Consider the following 18,334-nt stretch of genomic DNA (forward strand, 5'->3'; position numbering starts at 1 on the left):
CGCAATCGATACAAAATTTTTTTCTTAAAATAAGGAACACATCAAATAATTCAACAAAAGAACAAAAACATTAAACATAAAGTGCAACGCAACAAATTCAAGGCATACTCAACATATAAGGACTTCTGAAAAATGTATTCGATTTGGAATCGAGACATGGGCTGTCAACTGCTTAAAAAATACTACAAATATTTTAAAGTGTAACTAGAATATTATGAAGAGGATGAATAAGATTTTGAAGTATATATCAAAATATTATGAGTCAGCACTCAGTTCTAAAAGTTGTATTGGTATTTTTATTTATTTTCTGGTATCAATAGTCGATCAACAAATTCGGTTCGATTGTCACAGCACGATAAACTTTACCCGATGCGAGTGTGACCATAGAGTCCACACAGTCCCATTAGAATGTGCCGCTCTATTCAGTGCGAATTTGACGGTTGGAATTGTCGGTTGTGTGGAGTGCGTGTAAGTGTTTCGCAATTGCAGCAAATGTCAAAGCCCCAAATTCATGGGTAACTGCAACTGTTACATATTTGAATTTTACACACAAAAATCAGCTCGCGCGTGAAATGGTTGTTTAATTGAAATAATTTCACCATCATTTGCAAGATTTGAGCGAATCTCCAATCTCTTTTGCATGCTCAACATCTGTCGCAATTATTGGCGGTTCGTTTCTTTTGGCAACAGGTGTCAGTAAATTAGCCAAAGCGCAATCTGTTTTCTTTTATATTTGCTGTCTGCGCAATGATCGAGGTGTAATGGAAAATGTGTTTATAAAACGATTGGTGGCAGTGCACAGATCTTTTCTCTACCTGCCCGCTCGATGTGTAAAAATGTGGCACCAATTAATTATCACACCATCTCAAAGTGTTTCGCTGCAAATAATAATGAAAATGAGAATATCTAGTTTTTAATTTTATGCGTACGTTTAGTGCGTGCAATTTTTGACGAAATCGCGTTGCTTTGCTTTGCTTTGCCACTTCACAACGTGACAAAATTTGTTAAACAACAGAACAACAGCAACAATAACTGCAAGCAAACATACATAAATATATGTAAAAATGTGTGTGTATATAATTTATATGTTGTATTTGTACGTAAGTATGCGAATATGTGGGCGGACATGTGCATAAAATGAATAGGAAAAGTTTACAATTAACTTAGCTGCCATGTTTTATGGCCCATTTCAAGTACCGTTAGTAAGATGTCTCTGCGTGAGTGTACTGCTGCGTGCGTACGCATGTGTGAGTAGGCACATATGCTACTCCATAAAAACACATTCAGCCATATATATAAATTGATATGCGATTTGCCTAAATCTTTAAATGTATGCCAATTGGCTAAAGCCAAAGTCAATTAGCTGTCGTTATCTTTGTCCTCTGAACATTCCAAGCCCCCCATCCAAGTTTCCCATTGACAATTATGCAATTGCACGTAGCAAACACAACACCGCACTCGCATTTAATTTACATAAATTTCGCATGCAACGAGAAAATAATTGATAAGCGTCATAAACACAACAATAACAATGTCAGCAGTTGCTGCTGCTGCTGCAGAGTAAACAGCTGAACAGCAAAAACAAAGCTCATACAATGCAATTAATTAATTTTTTTTTTTTTTTTTTTTTTTGTTCACTTTTAAATGATTTTTGCGTGAGCCCCAAAATGAGTCAGTCTCAATAGCAAAAGGCGCGTGGCGGCGGGGCATGCCTATGTAGTGACGCGGGCAGCGACGTCGGCTGCGACGTCAGCGCCATAAGCATATGCGACTGACGGCATGCCTTAAAATGTGATCACAGAATGTGCGAGCGGGAGGTGGGTGGGCGAGGTGCAGAGCAGTGCGAGGGAGGCCGCTGTCAGACCCGTTTCGTTTGTGTTGTTGCTCGCAATATGCAAGCGTGCGTTTTGCATTCAGCGTCATCACTATCGACGCAAAGTCGTTGTCAGCGTCGGCGTCGGCGTCGGCGTCAGCGTCAACGTCAACGTCGACGTCCCTGTCACTGACCACAGTCAACGGTACACACATTTATTGGCAGCTGTGCTGTTATGTAGTGCATTGCTGTTGTTTTTGTTATCAGAGCTTTGCGAATATGATGGATGGCAATGGCTGTTAGCCAAAGCGAGCCACCCGACAGATGGCATGGAAAGTTTGTGGCGCACTCGATAAGCGGCAGACGTTACTGTCATATCCTTATCACGTCTTAGACATTAAATTTAAATAAATTCCAATGCCTTTATAAATTAATAATGCTGATTAGAGAATGTGGGTTAAGAGATTATGCCGATTAAGCGGTTTTGCATGCTCACGCGTGAGCAGCATTAAAACTGTCCGCAAATTACCCGCAAATTGCTTTCTGAGGCACCCGCAGCTCCAACCAAGCCACCCACGAGTGGAGCACCTGTTATCGCGCGGTAATGTGGTCGCATGTACGTTTAATTAAATTCCGTATGTAGATGGATTTTCAATCAGTCACATGGCCCTCTTATCACTTGCTAAATGCAAAACAGGCCCGGACACTATCTGAAGCCCTCTTGCTGTGGCCTGTAGCATGTGGCATGTGGCATGTGGTGTATAGTTTGCGGCGCGTTGCATGTGGCCAGTGTATGTACAACATTTCGAACAGCCGAGTCAACAAACGTTGCACTGCCCTTGGCCCCGCCCATTAGAAGTAAACATATGTCGGCAACAAGCAACAAGAGTGGCCCAGTTTTAGTGAAGAAAGTGGGGTGCAGGTGCGTACATGAGTCGGCGGCTGTTTAAGTAACATCCCATAAAAATGTTGACAGCGAATTAACATAACCATAAAAGTAATTCGTGCACAGGCGATAAGGCACAAACCCGACTAAGCAATACAGGTGTGAGAACCTGTTAATTGCCGCCTGCTTACAGATAAATCATGTTGTTTCCATGGAAGACAATATTAATCCATAATTAAATTTCATTCAAAATGAATCAAAGCAAATATGTGAAAAGCAATATACTTATGTATATTATTATCCCTTACGTCTTTATCTCTGAGAACTGAGACTCGTCAATACCTTATAATAAAATTCAATCTCCGACGAGAATTGTCAGCGTGTAAATAGTAAGTTAAAGTTACATCTTAAAGGCTATTTTCTTCGATTTTCTTGCCTCTGTGGGAATAATAATCGATCCTGGAACAGATGTATAGCTGTATACATAAGTTAAGCGCTCCCATACTAGAGTACTAGTGATTGGGGACGCTGTGTTGGGTTCTTGTGAATATATAACAACTTTGTGTTCAATGAAATAATATATTTTATACAATTTGGAACAATAGGTCTAAACTCTCTCTAGTCCGAATATTAACTGAACTAAATCTGTTCAACTGGTTAGGTTCTACCCTTGAATGTCTGACTGGACTCTCCAGCCTCCTTAGATTGTCGAAAGTCTTAACTCTTCCCCATCTAAATATTTGCGTCCCGCAGATCAGGGTGCATATGTCCATTATAACGATATTCATCCAATATAAATTGTCCAATAATGATAATTAGTCTGACTGGACTCTCCAGCCTCCTTAGATTGTCGAAAGTCTTAACTCATATATAGGCAAACGAAAAAGATTGATTGACACGGAAAGTGCTAGAAATGAACAGGTATGAATCGTCTATGAATGATGTAAAAATATGTAAATTGGATTTATTATGTTATTAGGTGTATATAAACTATGGTTAGCTATTCTCTTAGTGTTTAGGGTATATAAATAGTAATTCAATGACATTACACCATCTAAAATATTCGCTTTAGCTAATAATATTTATGTTTATATCTGCGCTAAATGATATAAATTAATAAATGTGAATTTGGCATCACAACTGGTGGCTGGAAACTTAATAGAGAGGTGGCTAAATGACTTCATTGGTCGGCCAAATTTCTATTCCTATCACTCAGAGGTTGAGTTTCAGTGCTAATTAACATTACAAAAAGCAAAGCTGAAGAATCATTCCTCGGTGGAAGCAGTGCGGTTCGAGTGTGCGTCTGTGTGAAATGGTAATATTTATGGTGCGGCAAAAAAGAATAAAACAATGGGCGAAACGGCAGAAATTACCAGGGATTCAGATTCTGTGTGGGGGGTAGAGCTGCGGCATCTAATGGCCCACCCAACGAGCACTGATTGGCTCATCGTGCTGTGGGCTGTATGTGGGGGTACTTCTGTTTTACGAACCTCTAACTAAACGGAGATTTTAAGGCCAACTGACGCCGAATAGTCAAATAAAGACGTTAAGCCTTCGGCTAACACTCAGTCGGGCACCTCGCTGTGTGTTTAATGCCTGCTTGGCCCGATTCAGTTTCAGCTTTAAGTCCTTAACTATGCCTTCACACAACCATCCACATGTGCGCACACTCACACATGTATGTAATATGTATCTATGTGTGAGGGCAATGGATGTCGATGAATTTTATTGTGTGCTCTGCGGCGCTCAGAGCAACCGCTACGAAAATCGCAATTAACGGTTTATTTTATTTCTACCTTTCGGCATATCAAATTAATAATGTACTATGAAACGAGCCATAGCCAAGTCAACCGGAGTTCCTGAAGGAGGCAAATGGTAAAATTCCAGTCATAAACTTCGCAAGATATTATACAATTTTTTTTTATATAGTTTTTAATCTATAGTAGGGATAAAAGTTCACATTTAGTTACGTTCCCACAGACGGACAGGCAGACTTATATGAGCAAATTTATACGGTTATAGCGTCATTGGGCTATGACGACGCTCCCTTGAATATGATATATTCCACAGGGCTGCCTCGCCGCCTTCTAAACCTCCATTTTCACGCTGAGTTATTATAATGAGACTAATCTCTAACTGAGATACAAATAAAATATTGAGATACAATAAAAAATCAAATAAATGGTCCCAGGAGTGCTTTTAGATTGAGCGAAATACATGAGAGACCCAAATCCACTAGATGATTCAAAGGGATATTTAATGTTCAGAACATAATATATATTCTGTTGGAATATTTATCAGTTAAATAAAAATGCAAATATACAATTGAACTGCGATTTCAAGAATGTAGTAATATTTGAAACCAGTATTAAAAACGACAAAATTTATTTGCATAAAATTAAAATTAAAGAGTAACGAAAATTTTTGGGACTCTAGCACTTCGGATGCATGTAGATATAATTTTATAACTTAATGCTGTAAAGGGGCTTAACCGATAACAATAATGACCGTCGCTTATCGATCATCGAGTATCGACTGTCGACCTTTACTTAAAGACAATTATTATTTACAGTCCGAAATGGCGACCGACTAACGTTTTACTATCTGTCTATCGTAAATACTTAGTAATCGCAATGTTTTCCGGGTTTATGGAATGATGTCAGGTATTTCTGAAAATTGACTCTGCTATAAAACACTTCGCCCTTGGCCCGTTTCCGCCGGCTGAGACATCCCGACTCGTGGAGATAAACTCATGTGCAGTGCAATTTAAATGCAATTTGTGACAGTTTAGCTTAAGTTTGACTTTCAGCTGACACGCACGCAGGGGCCGACACTGTGGGCGTGTCTGTTGGCATTTGCTTGCTGTGCAAGGACAAAGGACGAGTCGCGCCCGCTTGCTCATTCCAAGCAGTCGACCCCTTTCAGGAATAACTCGAGACATAGCAGCACAACGGAATGCCATCCTAATGTATCGCAAAAATGCACTATGACGGCAACAATAAGTAAAGATATTGCACTTGGGTGCGACCGACTGTGCAGTCAGTGATCTTTCACAGTAAATGTAGCCAAAAACGATGACAGAATAAAACAGAAACTCGACGTCTATTAGTTGACTTCGAAGTCAATAAATTTACAACTCGGCTCAAGTCGAAACAAATTTAACTTAAAAGGAATTCAAATTGGTCCATTCAAGTATGGAACTGCTCATTAGGCTCACTTTATTAGCAGTAATCTATGTACCATTATCTACAAAGAAAAATTCGAAATACTGTCGAGCTTTGAACAAAGATGAAGCTGACAACTTTTTGAGAGATACACACGGACAATGCCGACGAACGGGGCGTATACGCAATATGTGCGTCACGTACATCAAACTTTGAGCCAGAGGCTCTAAAATTGATTTTGAAGTAATGAATGCGTTGGGCGCTTGACACCCATCGGCACAAATGGTGCGAACTGACTGGCTGGAAAAAGAGCGCCTGGAGCCTGTGATTAATGACCAAGGAAATCGTTCACTCATTTATACTATGGGGTGCTCTTTATTGTGATGTGCCCTACAAGAAGGAGATGTGGAAGGCGCCCTTTCCAAAAGGGGCGCTGCTTCGCGTCTCTAGATAATAAATGCCCGAGGCACCGCTAGTTGCTGCGCCTTCGCCCATGCGATGCAGGGTCCAGCGGCAGCTGCTGGCACTCAGTTGCTCCTCCGACACGCATTGGGCACAAAGCAGGTTGTTCACCGGTGACCACATCTCGGCGGCCAGCTCGAGGGCTCGCTCGTGCGAGCAGGAGTCTGGATCTGCCGCCTCATCGCAGCCGGGTTGCTGCTGCCCACCATTTGGATAGTAGTCCACATCGCCCAATCGCACCATGGTGCCCAGGCCCTGGCCATTGGTGTGAATCACCTCCACGTGCACGGCGTCCTGAGTCGACAGCTTATGCTCTAGCGCATCTATGGCGATAGGTGGATCGAGTGCTGTGATGTGTGGCAAAGGGTCGCCGAGCTGCTGCTGCACGAGATAAGCTACGGCTCCAGCCAAGTGCGCACCTGCCCCAAAACCCACCAGCTGCTTCTGCTTGAGCGGGACATTAAACTGGCGGTGCAACATGATCAACAAGCCACTCACACTGTCCACAATCTCTGAGTTGCTTTGCTTCTCGTCCGGCTGCACAGCGAAGACATTGCAAGGCTCCCGCTCGAGCAGGGCCGCAATGAGTTTCAAGTGCTTAGCGCCATCGCCGGGGATGCGAGGTATGTAGACTCTGTAGCCGGAGTGGACAGTCAGATGGGATTATTGATTAGATTCGGATGACTCACACAATTGGATCCAAGGCATAGAACGAAGAGCGCAGTAGCGACTCCACCTCTGGCCTAACACGTTGAGGCGTGCTTCCATTGCGACGGGTGTAGAGCAGATATTCTGGAGCTGCATCAACTGCAAAATAAATTGTTGCCAGAATTGTTCTGTTGCACTCCTGCAGTTGCTTTACTTACCCGCAGCCAGAAGAAGGCAACCAAGCAGTACATCAATGAACAGCATTTTCCACTCAACTGAAGCCTAAATCCAGCCCTTGGCAAGGTATCGAGCATTATTGATTGCTGATAGCAAATGCTGATTAGATTAGATTATCAATAAGCGCGCCTAATCAAAATATCTTCGGAATGATTCCAGCCCGTATACGATACATTAAAGCCTGCTCTCTGGCATAGTAGCGACAGTAATTTATGAGTCTTGTTGCAGCCAAGTCGAATTAATCGGATAGCTGCAAACAAATTGCATTTAATTGCTTGACAGATCAAGTTCAAACCCTGTCGACGTCAGCCGCTGCTTGTCCGTTCAGCTACTTGACCGTAAAGCAGTTTACTCGTTAATAGCTGACAGCTCGAGGTGGTCCCGCACCTGGCAAGGGTAGAGGCGCTGCTACTTCTGGCATTGCATGCATTGCTGTCAGCCAGACAGACGCTGCACAGCTTCTGACACTCCCACATGGCCTATACAAGATATCGACCCCGTTTGATGGGCAGTTGTCTTTATTAGGCTCCACAGCTAAGCTGTGTGTGCTTAAAAATTCATTTGTCGCTCATAGACTCCAATAATCCGGCAGTTTGAGAACAAAGTGTTGGCTGTGCACTCGAGCCAGCGTTAACGGAGCAGATAAATTGCTTGCGAAATTGTCTGTCAAGTGCACGCGGCAGCAATTAACCAAACGCCATGGATCCGGCACCCATTTACTAACTAAGCTCCAAGCGCTCCAAGCTCTTCGTGCCGGCTCAGTGAACACGTCAAGCGCTTGAGGCACACGCTGGATTTATGGACAAGCGTCTGTTATTAAATAATACCGACCCATTTATAACCAGTCGTAACGCTGAGTACAGCGTTTGGCGAGGGATTATCTTCCTACTCGCTTTTATATGTAACGCGAAAGAGTGGTCCAGACGGGAGTGCCCTACTAAGGAATACTCTGCACTCTGCGACCCAACCCAGCCTACTGTGCGGTGTGTGAGCTTAGATCAACTTTCTTATGGAAATACGATTTAAATACTTGTTTGCCAATGTCTAGGGAAGAGGAAGATAAACATACCAATTTTGTCTTTTATCTTTTATAGTATTCATGCTATGTTAAACAGGAAATCAAAGCATCAATCAATATCATATAGGATGAGCTATTACCAAATAACGATAGAGTCAATATTAGTATAGTATAAACGTCAAGTAAAACGAACTTGAGCACATCCACTCTACCTGTTGCATACGCTTTTATAAAACAGATCTTTCTATCATGCCATGGGCTAAGCGTTTATCTTTCAACTGTAAATATTGAGTATTTGCAAATAAGTAATTTTACTACAAGGTAGTGTATATATCTATGTATATATATGTAAATGTATCCATATACAATGAAACAGTGAATAAGTATTCAGCAATGGGTAACGCCCGACAGCAACGGTCCTGTTTTTCTTTTTCAAAAGTTAAATTAATATGGTATTCATAAAATTGGCTTATCTAGACATAAAATAGTTAGCAGACATTACTTTTATGTACGAGTGATTCATTATCTTTTAAACGTGGTTAATTTTGCTATTTATTCAATTCGAAATATGCTCAAGTCGGCGTGTGAATGCGTTTGGCACCTACTTAGTAGATGGCGTCAAACGAATTCCATTACTCAAATATGATGCGCAGAATGCGCGGAATGCGTGAAACGGGATGTGAAAGGACGTGATGCCAGACTAAGACCCTAGTGTGGGGCTTGTGTAGGTAATTGTGTTGTGATAATGCGGAATTGTAATAAGCCAAGCGAGGGACGTGTTACACTTGCTATGGGCGGATGCCGCCAATCAGAGCTGCAGGAGCGGGAACTGAAGGGTGATCAAATAGCCCGCTTGTGCAAACCTTGAAGTGTTTGAAAGCGATTCAATATAATAAATTACTCTGAGAACTGCGATAGCTGCAGGCAATGGAATGGCTTTGCAAATATCGCACATACGCAGCGTAAGCCACCCCACAGCAAAAGTCGCAAAACAAAAAGCCAAACAAAAGTGGGAAAGAGCTTGTGAAGAAAACAATCAGAAAAGTTCCCGACTAAGAAAGCCCCAAACGTAGAAGTTTTTTGGGTTTGAGTGACCATCATCGATTCCACATTGCCTTTTTTAGTGGAAACAAGAAATCATTTTTGATGCCCCGAAATTGTGAGGGAAGATGGAGAGACGTTTGATGAGTCGTGAGGGAGTTCGAGTTGGCAATTTATGCTCCATGCCCACACAAGTGGAAGCAGTGATTTAATCGTTTCTATCAATCAATTAGTGTTTAAGATATGTCGGAGCTACATATATGGGAAACGTATCCAAGCAAACACAAGTTCTTAGTTTAATGGGAACACAACCATATCACTAAAATCAAACCTACTCTGGGGTGGCTTTTAGTAGCTCTAATGATGCCATTGTAATTCGAATAGGTCACTGCAACACTTTTAATTGAATATTGCAAAAAGTAAGACAAATATTGTTTAACAAAAACTGTCTTTGTTTTATCACATTATTCACATTAATAATGTCCGTCTATCCCTCATTTGAAACACCCAATCGGTAGGTATTTGTTAAAAGTATGTAACAGCCAGAAGGAGGCGTGGCAGACCCCACAAAGTATATATATTCTTGATCAGGGCAACGAGCTGAGCTAGAGACTTGCAATTTTTTTTCCTAGGTCCGTGTATATTACGCGCACATCGAGTGTTTCTCTATATATCGATAACTACTCCCGACATTTTATTATCGATTAAAAACCTTATCGAAAGCTAGCTATTTAATTATATCTCCAACACCTTTCGAGCTAGAGCTTCCAAATTTTAAATGTAGACTTATATGTATTTTATATAATTTCGATTTTTGTTGTAATTTACCCTTATATCCACCCCCTCACCATCACCTTTGTAAAAGGCGTATTTCAAGTACTAGAGACTTGTGCTTTGGAATGTACATACATTTTAACATTATGATTATGTTCTGAAAGTTTCATTAAGATTGTACGTCTAGAAATTATTCAACAAATAAATTCTTATAATGTTGCCCACACTGCAGCGCAGCCCAAGCGTAGTCGCTGCTTGCTGCGCAGTTAGCAGATCGCGTTTTAATACGATCGTTTGTATGTATGTGAGCCGAAAAGAAGTGCAGAGTGATTAGAATATCAGATTTTTTTTTTTCGCTTTCGTGAATGAGTATAAACATGTAAATAGAGAGGGACTTTGAAAATTTTCTATATATTCATATTCAATTGCCACGCTCCTAGCCATGGACATATAATCATAGATTCTCATGGAATCGTAACATTTACTCCCGTACAAAATTTCGGCGTTCTAGCTTTAAAACTGTAGAGGAAACAGTTTTACCCGATTTGCCATGCCCCCAATAGGTGTCGATATATTCAACTTATATTTTTGATGTTTGTTAGTCAATGCGTATACATTCAATATTTCAGCTCTTCACCAATTTCTGGCATACCGCAAAATGCATTTTCCATGCCCTAATTTTCCTGGAGTATTCCAGTATATGTTCCAAATACTTCAATACAGTTCACAAAAATTTCGTTCACACGGACAGAAGGACAGACGAACAAACGGATGGATAGCAAGACGGACGTTGCACAAATCCAATTTACTCATTTCACTTTCGTGTAAGAGTATTAAAGAATAAGTAAGAAAGCTCTAGTCGAGACTGCTGGACTACGAAATCCCCTGAACCCTTCGAAGAATTGATATTTCACAATAACTCTTCGAGTCTTTCTGCTTACACAAGAAACAGACACACACAGAAAAACACAGGGATACAAGCATGAACACGCATTGGCTGCAGTGTGGGCTTAATTTAATTGCTTAATAACTTTTCTTGTTGATTGGCTACGCTCATGAATCTTTAAGATTGTGACTATAACATTAAAGTGCGTGTATGTGCCAAAGCACAAGTTTATAGTATTTGAAATGGGCCTTTTACAAATATGTCGGTGAGGGGGTGGATATAGTGGTGAGGAGTAAATGACAACAAAAATCAAAATTCGATTTCTGGAGAAAAACTCGATATGCGGGTGATATACATGGACGTAGGATAAAAAATTCTTCTGAGATCGACGCGTTCATATATACGGACGGACGGACGGACAGACAGACGGACAGGGCCAAATCGATTCTACTCGTCGCCCTGATCAAGAATATATATACTTTGTGAGGTCTGCATGCCTCCTTCTGCCTGTTACATACATTTCAACAAAACCATTATACCCTGATTTCTCATTGAAAATGGGTTCAGGGTATAAAAATAACAACTAAGAGATCCCAGAACCCGCCAACTACGCTTGGGCTGTGCATGTGGGAAATTAATTGTTCATTTACTTCTCTTGTGAATGGAATTTCTTAATCAACTTTTAAGAGCATTTATATGTATTTATTTGTCAACGTACAAAGTGTCAACTCGATTGAGCCAATCCTCTACAAGGCAGCAATCTTGTAAGCAGCCATATGGTTATGTTGTTTGGTTAGTGTATGCCATACGCATTATCGATAGCTCATCGTATTTACTCATTATCAATCAGTATTCATAATTTTAAGTCGTTTTTTAAGCTTAGGTTGATTTACTGTGATTGATACCATGCCCCTTTCCTCCAAATTATGGTATAATAACACTGTAGACTGTGCTTTGGTAAACACGAACATATTAATGCCATTAGTACGCTCTGAAAGTTTGACCAAGGGCAGACGATACGTAAGCTGCGCAGTTAGCAGAGCGCGTGCTTATGTGTAAGTGTGTATGCGCGTGTGTGTTATTTACTATATATGTATGTATAAGCATAGAATTATTGGAGTGTTAGCCCTGACTTTGTAGACCATAGGCTTATTTTGTTAAATATCGCACCCTCGGGCGAGTAGGCGGACTGATGATTCAATAGAGATCTTAATGAAATAATTATAACTTCATTAAAACTCAACGTGACGGCCACAAAATGTGCAGCTCATGTATTTTACTTTGTGAGCAATATTAGATAAGAAGAAACAGGATAAGCGTATTAAGTGTGTAATCTCGCCCACAGAAATACTGGTAGGAGGAGAGGGACGGCCATCGAGTGAATGTCATTACAACTAGAGGGCAACGGAGCTGTTGCCGCAGCTGTAAATTCAACAAAAATGGTGCAACCCGCCAAAGAGCCTTGACTTATCGTAACACTGCCAGCAGAGGAGCTACTGCCATCCGAGTGCAATTAAATTAAACGAAGCGACTACATTGTCAAAGAACTGCCTGAAGCTAGCCCTACGCAACCCTCGTGGCACGTAATGAGTACAACCCGTATTGCTTTCCCTCCGAGCAGTCAATACCTTCTACGCTACTCCGGGCTGCTGTTCCTCCTGCTCTGCGTATACCAGTGCCCCGGTTGCTATGGGGAGGTCTTTACCTTGGGTTACCTTACGGGCTCCCAACGTCGACCGGGAAACCTGGACTACCAGCGGCCAGGCATCACGATTTCGGGTGCTATATCGCTCGCGGTGGAGCAGATCAACGCCGGGAAATTGGGCGACCTGGGCCACTCGCTCGAGTTCGTTGTGGCGGAGACCTATGGCGACGAGGTCGCCAGCATACGACAAACGGCGGCATTGTGGACGCAGCAGGTGGCTGCTTATATTGGACCACAGGAAACTTGCGTTCACGAGGGCCGCATGGCAGCTGCCTTTAATCTGCCAATGATATCTTATGTAGGTGCCAATCAATAGCTCATAATGTCTCTAACCTCTTGATCATTTATTCAATTCCCACCCGAATAATGACAGTACTGCACACATAGAGATCCGTCGAACAAGCTGGATTTTCCGACGTTTGCAAGGACCCGACCACCGGACACGCAGATCTCGAAATCCGTGGTGGCTCTGCTGTTGGCCTTCAACTGGACACAGGTGAGTTTCCTGTACCTGGACGATACCAGCAGTCAGTACCAGCCCGTGGCGGAGACCATACTCGCCACACTCAGCGGCGCAGGTGTAGTTGTGCGGGATATTCGTACGTGGAGCACGATTTACCATCACGGCTTTATGGCCAATCCGTTTGATAAGCTAGTGGATGAAACCCATGCGAATACTCGTAGTAAGTATTGTCATACGCAGATTGTAATAGGACGTCCTGATGCATTTTGTTCGTAGTTTACCTAATTCTTGGACACTACTATGAGCACGTGGGTCTCATGGTCAGCCTGCAGCAGAGAGGTCTACTTTCTCGTGGAGACTATTTTGTGGTTGGCATCGATATTGAGCAGTATGACCCAGTCAAGCCAGAAAAGTATCTGCGAGGCCTTCTGATGGAGAAAGTGGAGCCGTTGGCGGCGCAGGCATTTCAGTCCTATCTCGGGATTGTTCCCACAGCGCCGGTTTCCTTCGCCACATTCGCCAATGAGGTATGTTCACCGGGCACGCCCTGGTTAATGCGGTACATCTGTTCCTAATAATACTGCCTTTTCCCTCCCCACTATCAAACATTTGTTTTTGCCTTGTTTTTTGCGTGCTCTGTGAAGGTCAACAAATACATGGAGCGACCGCCATTCAATTTCCCCAACCCATTGGGTCTCTTCGGTGGCGCGAAGCAGGTTAGTCCGAGTCCTCCTCTGTTATCCCAATGCCCGTTAACAAACTATTATTGCAATTCACCCCAAGATAAGCGCTGAGGCAGCCTATCTCTATGATGCCGTTCATCTCTACGCTAATGCATTGATGTCCGTCTTAAAGTCCGGTGGCAGACCTAGGAACGGCAGTCTTATTGTGTCGGCTATCAAGGGCTCGCGCTATCTGAGCGCCATGGGGTGAGTATCCCAGCAAGCGAGACAGAATTTCCACTGACCCTCTTTGCGCACTCTTTGCGATGCACAGCTATCATGTGTACATCGATGAAAATGGAGACGCTGCTGGCAACTACACAGTATTAGCGAGAGGAACATTCCGCAACAGCCGCAACCAGACGGCTCTGGGTCTCCTTCCCGTGGGCACCTTCAGCCATAAGACTAGCAACAGAACCAGTGAGGCTTTGCCGGTAAGTAATCCTACGTCAGTATTGGTGGTATTTTTCATAAAAAGAAACATTGCCTTTTCACACTTGCCGTCCAGGAGCAGGTAAGCGCTTTTGGCATAGCAAAAACCCATTCAAACACTGGTCCTTCTTTAAGGCTAATCATTCTTCATTTATAACTTTGCAGGACTTGAACTTGTATCGCAGCATCGATTGGGTTGGTGGTTTGCGGCCTGCGGCTGCTCCGCGTTGTGGTTTCGGTGGCGAGAAGTGCGTCAGTAAGTTACTTACATTTCAAATCTGAACCCATTAACAATACGAATTCCGAATATACAATAGAATCTTTATATCTATGTTTCTATGTCCCGTCTGTTGTCCTTCCTTCCCTGTCTGTCTTTCTTTCCATAATAGATCATTATCAAGAAGGGCCAACTAGAAGACGAGGTTTTTAATAATTAAGTGCCCAGAGAATTGCCCATTCTGCAATCCATGCGTATTCGGTGCGTTAACCACGCAGTAATCAGAGTGAAAGAAGGATATAACGACTGAAATATCAGCTCTTCATTGGGCTCAGAATATCTCCAAGTTGCAAAATATCAACTCAAGCAAGCTCATTTATTTTCATTTCTAAATTTTAGATTATACTGGCGAAATATCGGCGGGCATCGCTGGCGGCGCTCTTCTGTTATTGGGCGTTGTCTCGTTGGTTCTTTATCGCAACTGGAGGTACGAACAGGAGTTGGACAGCCTCCTCTGGAAAATTGACTTTCGCGAGGTTCAGGTTCACGACAATGAGCGCGAACAGCAAACCCAAAAGGCTACACGAGTAAGTTGTGATTGGCTACCTAACTCAGTGCAATTTAGTTTTGATCATAATATATTGATAACTATGGAACAATGCAAAAAGACATATACATATATTTAGAAGACATTCAAGAAGCATACACAGAATAGATTGTTGTCAGCAAACTCAAACAAAAGCAGACCTAAATATTCTTTTTATCTTACGCTGAACCCGTTGAAAATAATAGTATAATAGCTTTGTTTTGTCGTCGATCGTCGATCTCAGAAAGCACGGTAGCTGTAGGTCTGATATAAAATTATATATGACTATCTTATGATTTTTATTCATGAATATCCATAGGTGGAAACTATCAATTAGAGCTTTTTGAGTGGTTTAATATATTTAAATTATGATAGAATAGAAATGTGAAAAATGCAAAACGTCTTATTGCTTATTTTAGCTAAATATGTTTACACAAATTTATATATTGTCTGTGTATGTTCTCATTTCGATGGCACTCAGTGTTTAAGCGATATTCTGGTATTTCATGTTTGACAGAATCTCATAAATCAATTGCCACGTCGTCTTCCTCCGCAGTCCACCCATCCCCTTATCCGCACCAGCCAGGTTAGCCTGAGCTCCAACCCCGACGCCGACTTTCGCTATACGACTATCTTCACGCCCATCGGACTGTACAAGGGCCAGCTCTATTCAATCAAGAAGGTTCGCAAGAAGAGTGTGGACATCACACGGGAAATGAAGAAGGAATTGAAGCTTGTAAGCAAATGAATCTCCAAAGCTATGGCAGACCTAATTTCATTCACATTCGCAAATAGCTGAGGGACGCACGCCATGACAATATTTGCGCTTTTATCGGTGCCTGCACGGAACCCCCCAACATCTGCATCATCAGCGAATATTGCACTCGTGGCAGTCTTAAGGTCGGTCATCTGCTGCTGCTGAATCTATGGCGACAGCCTAGACTAACCACCCTTCATATTTATAGGATATACTGGAGAACGAGGACGTCAAATTGGACAACATGTTCATTGCCTCCATGGTGGCGGACATCATACGCGTGAGTGCTGCTGTGTAACATTATACTAATGGCATCTCCTCCCGCTGATTCTTGTGTTCGTATCTGACCCCAGCATTCTGACTTCCGCAGGGCGTCATCTACTTGCACGAGTCGCCCATTCGCTTCCACGGGTCGCTGTGCACGTCCAACTGCCTCGTAGACTCGCGATGGGTGGTCAAGTTGACGGACTTTGGCTTGTTTGCTTTCAAGCAGGGCATCGAGGACAGCTCCACGGACATGCAACATATGTCGGCTAAGTGCCTCAGTGAGTCTTTTGCCTTAATGGTGGCAGTTGATATATTTACGGACTTTCTTACAGAACTCCTCTATCGAGCGCCAGAACTTTTAAGGCAGGGGCCCTCATCGATGGTTATGGGCACACAGCGCGGAGATGCGTATTCGTTTGCTATATTGCTGTACGAGATGCATGTGCGGCGAGGTCCGTTTGGGGAGACGGGCTTGACGCCTATGCAGTGCTTGCAGAAAGTCATGCAGCCACAGGATCAACTGCATCCCTACCGCCCATCGTTGCAGCCCCTCGAAACCGCCTTCGATTGCGTCAGCGAGTGCTTACGGGAGTGCTGGGCCGAGCGGCCCGAGGATCGCCCGGAGTTTAAGGCCATACGCACCAAGCTAAGGCCCCTACGCAAGGGAATGAGACCGAACATCTTTGACAATATGATGGCTATGATGGAAAAGTACGCCAACAATTTGGAGGCGCTCGTGGACGATCGCACGGATCAGCTGCAAGAAGAAAAGAAAAAGACTGATGCCCTCCTACATGAGATGTTGCCACGCTGCGTGGCCGACCAGCTGAAGAAGGGCCACAAAGTGGACCCCGAGCACTATGAACAAGTAACCATTTATTTCAGCGATATTGTCGGGTTCACGGCCATGTCGGCGGAGAGCTCGCCCCTTCAGGTGGTGGACTTCCTCAATGATCTGTACACCTGCTTCGACTCCATCATTGGATATTACGATGTCTACAAAGTGAGTTTCGTTGCATAAGGAAATGTTAAATATTTAAAAGCTTCATTCTTCGAAACAGGTGGAAACCATCGGCGATGCCTATATGGTCGTATCTGGGCTGCCTTTGCGCAACGGTGATCTGCATGCCGCAGAGATCGCGACAATGTCCTTGCACCTGCTCAGCGCCGTGTCTGAATTCAAGATTCGTCATCGACCCACCAATCGGCTACTACTTCGCATCGGCATACACTCAGGTCCCGTATGCGCAGGTGTTGTGGGCCTTAAGATGCCGCGGTATTGCCTGTTTGGGGACACGGTCAACACGGCGTCGCGCATGGAGTCAAGCGGAGTGCCGCTGAAAATCCACTGCAGCTGGCAGTGCCGGCAGCTGCTGGACCGATTGGGTGGCTATCATTACCAAGAGCGCGGCATAATCTCAATGAAAGGCAAGGGCGAGCAGCGCACCTACTGGCTGATGGGTGAGGACGAAGAGGCGCGCGTGCGTCGCACCTATGAGCGATCCCAACGGCGTGGCTCGCGGGCGCTGAACAAGTTCATCCAAGGCACCATCAAACAAGCCCAGGAGCAGGCCAATGAATGCGGCATACGGTCCTCATTGAAGCAGAAAAGCCTGCCACGGAACTCGCTTACTCGATCCTCTAGTCTCGAGTCTCCAAAGAAGCTGCGCTTCGCAGCTGGCAATATGCTGGAGCATCATCGTTATCATAGGTATGCTTTGATTTTAGCTTCATTATGACAGAGCGTAATTAATCAGGTTCTTCCTCTTTTCAGTGACGAAGCCCTATTGGAGGTGGACTCCTACACTGGCTTGCGGCGTTCATCCGGCGGCTCCACACACTCACGCCATGAGGAGTCGACGCTATCCTGCCAAAGTATCGAACACATCGAAGCGCAGGAGCAGGAGCAGCAGAAGCAGCAGCAAAAGAAAAGGCCTTTCTCCTATCCGACGGTCAATACGCCTCTGCTCTTAAATCATGTCGAGGTTTAGATTAGAATGAAGCTCATTAGCAAAATTTAAGATTATGAGAAGTATTATAGTGGTGTTCAGCTCTTGTCAGTTGCTTTAAGTGTTGTTAGAGGGTGCATAAGGCCCCTACATACGTATGTAATTGAATATATATATTCTCTATTACGAGCCAATCCCATATCTCAAGCCGAACTAACCCGGCGTAGTTCTTTGCTATATATGTGTGTGTAATAGTATCAGCATATTGTGAGAGTGATTACAAATCTAGTCGTTGTATACAACATGA

General features: G+C 43.3%; 2 protein-coding genes across 5 annotated transcripts; one reads left to right on the top strand and one right to left on the bottom strand.

Moving 5' to 3' along the window:
* Positions 1-365: 365 nt before the first annotated feature.
* On the top strand, positions 366-18,290 carry LOC6583559 (speract receptor). 4 transcript variants are annotated; one of them, XM_032731599.2, is made up of 17 exons: positions 366-468; positions 12,275-12,932; positions 13,008-13,317; positions 13,374-13,624; positions 13,742-13,813; positions 13,881-14,026; positions 14,094-14,253; positions 14,328-14,333; positions 14,417-14,507; positions 14,868-15,055; positions 15,572-15,790; positions 15,850-15,954; positions 16,020-16,091; positions 16,182-16,356; positions 16,411-17,081; positions 17,140-17,789; positions 17,853-18,290. In XM_032731599.2, exons 2-17 carry the CDS (start codon positions 12,516-12,518, stop codon positions 18,067-18,069), a joined length of 3,750 nt encoding a protein of 1,249 aa, XP_032587490.1. In that variant the 5' UTR covers positions 366-468; positions 12,275-12,515; the 3' UTR covers positions 18,070-18,290. The 4 variants fall into 4 exon arrangements, with proteins under 4 accessions (XP_032587490.1, XP_043865580.1, XP_032587491.1 ...); XM_044009645.1 differs by having other exon boundaries at positions 15,611-15,790; XM_032731600.2 differs by lacking the exon at positions 14,328-14,333.
* On the bottom strand, positions 6,219-7,269 carry LOC6583558 (phospholipase A1 2). The gene is made up of 3 exons (XM_002009188.4): positions 7,192-7,269; positions 7,015-7,132; positions 6,219-6,959 (listed from the first exon to the last, which is right to left on the bottom strand). Exons 1-3 carry the CDS (start codon positions 7,235-7,237, stop codon positions 6,254-6,256), a joined length of 870 nt encoding a protein of 289 aa, XP_002009224.1. The 5' UTR covers positions 7,238-7,269; the 3' UTR covers positions 6,219-6,253.
* Positions 18,291-18,334: the final 44 nt, after the last annotated feature.

This window comes from Drosophila mojavensis, unplaced genomic scaffold (assembly GCF_018153725.1).
Source record: "Drosophila mojavensis isolate 15081-1352.22 unplaced genomic scaffold, ASM1815372v1 contig_74, whole genome shotgun sequence".
Taxonomy (NCBI): domain Eukaryota; kingdom Metazoa; phylum Arthropoda; class Insecta; order Diptera; family Drosophilidae; genus Drosophila; species Drosophila mojavensis.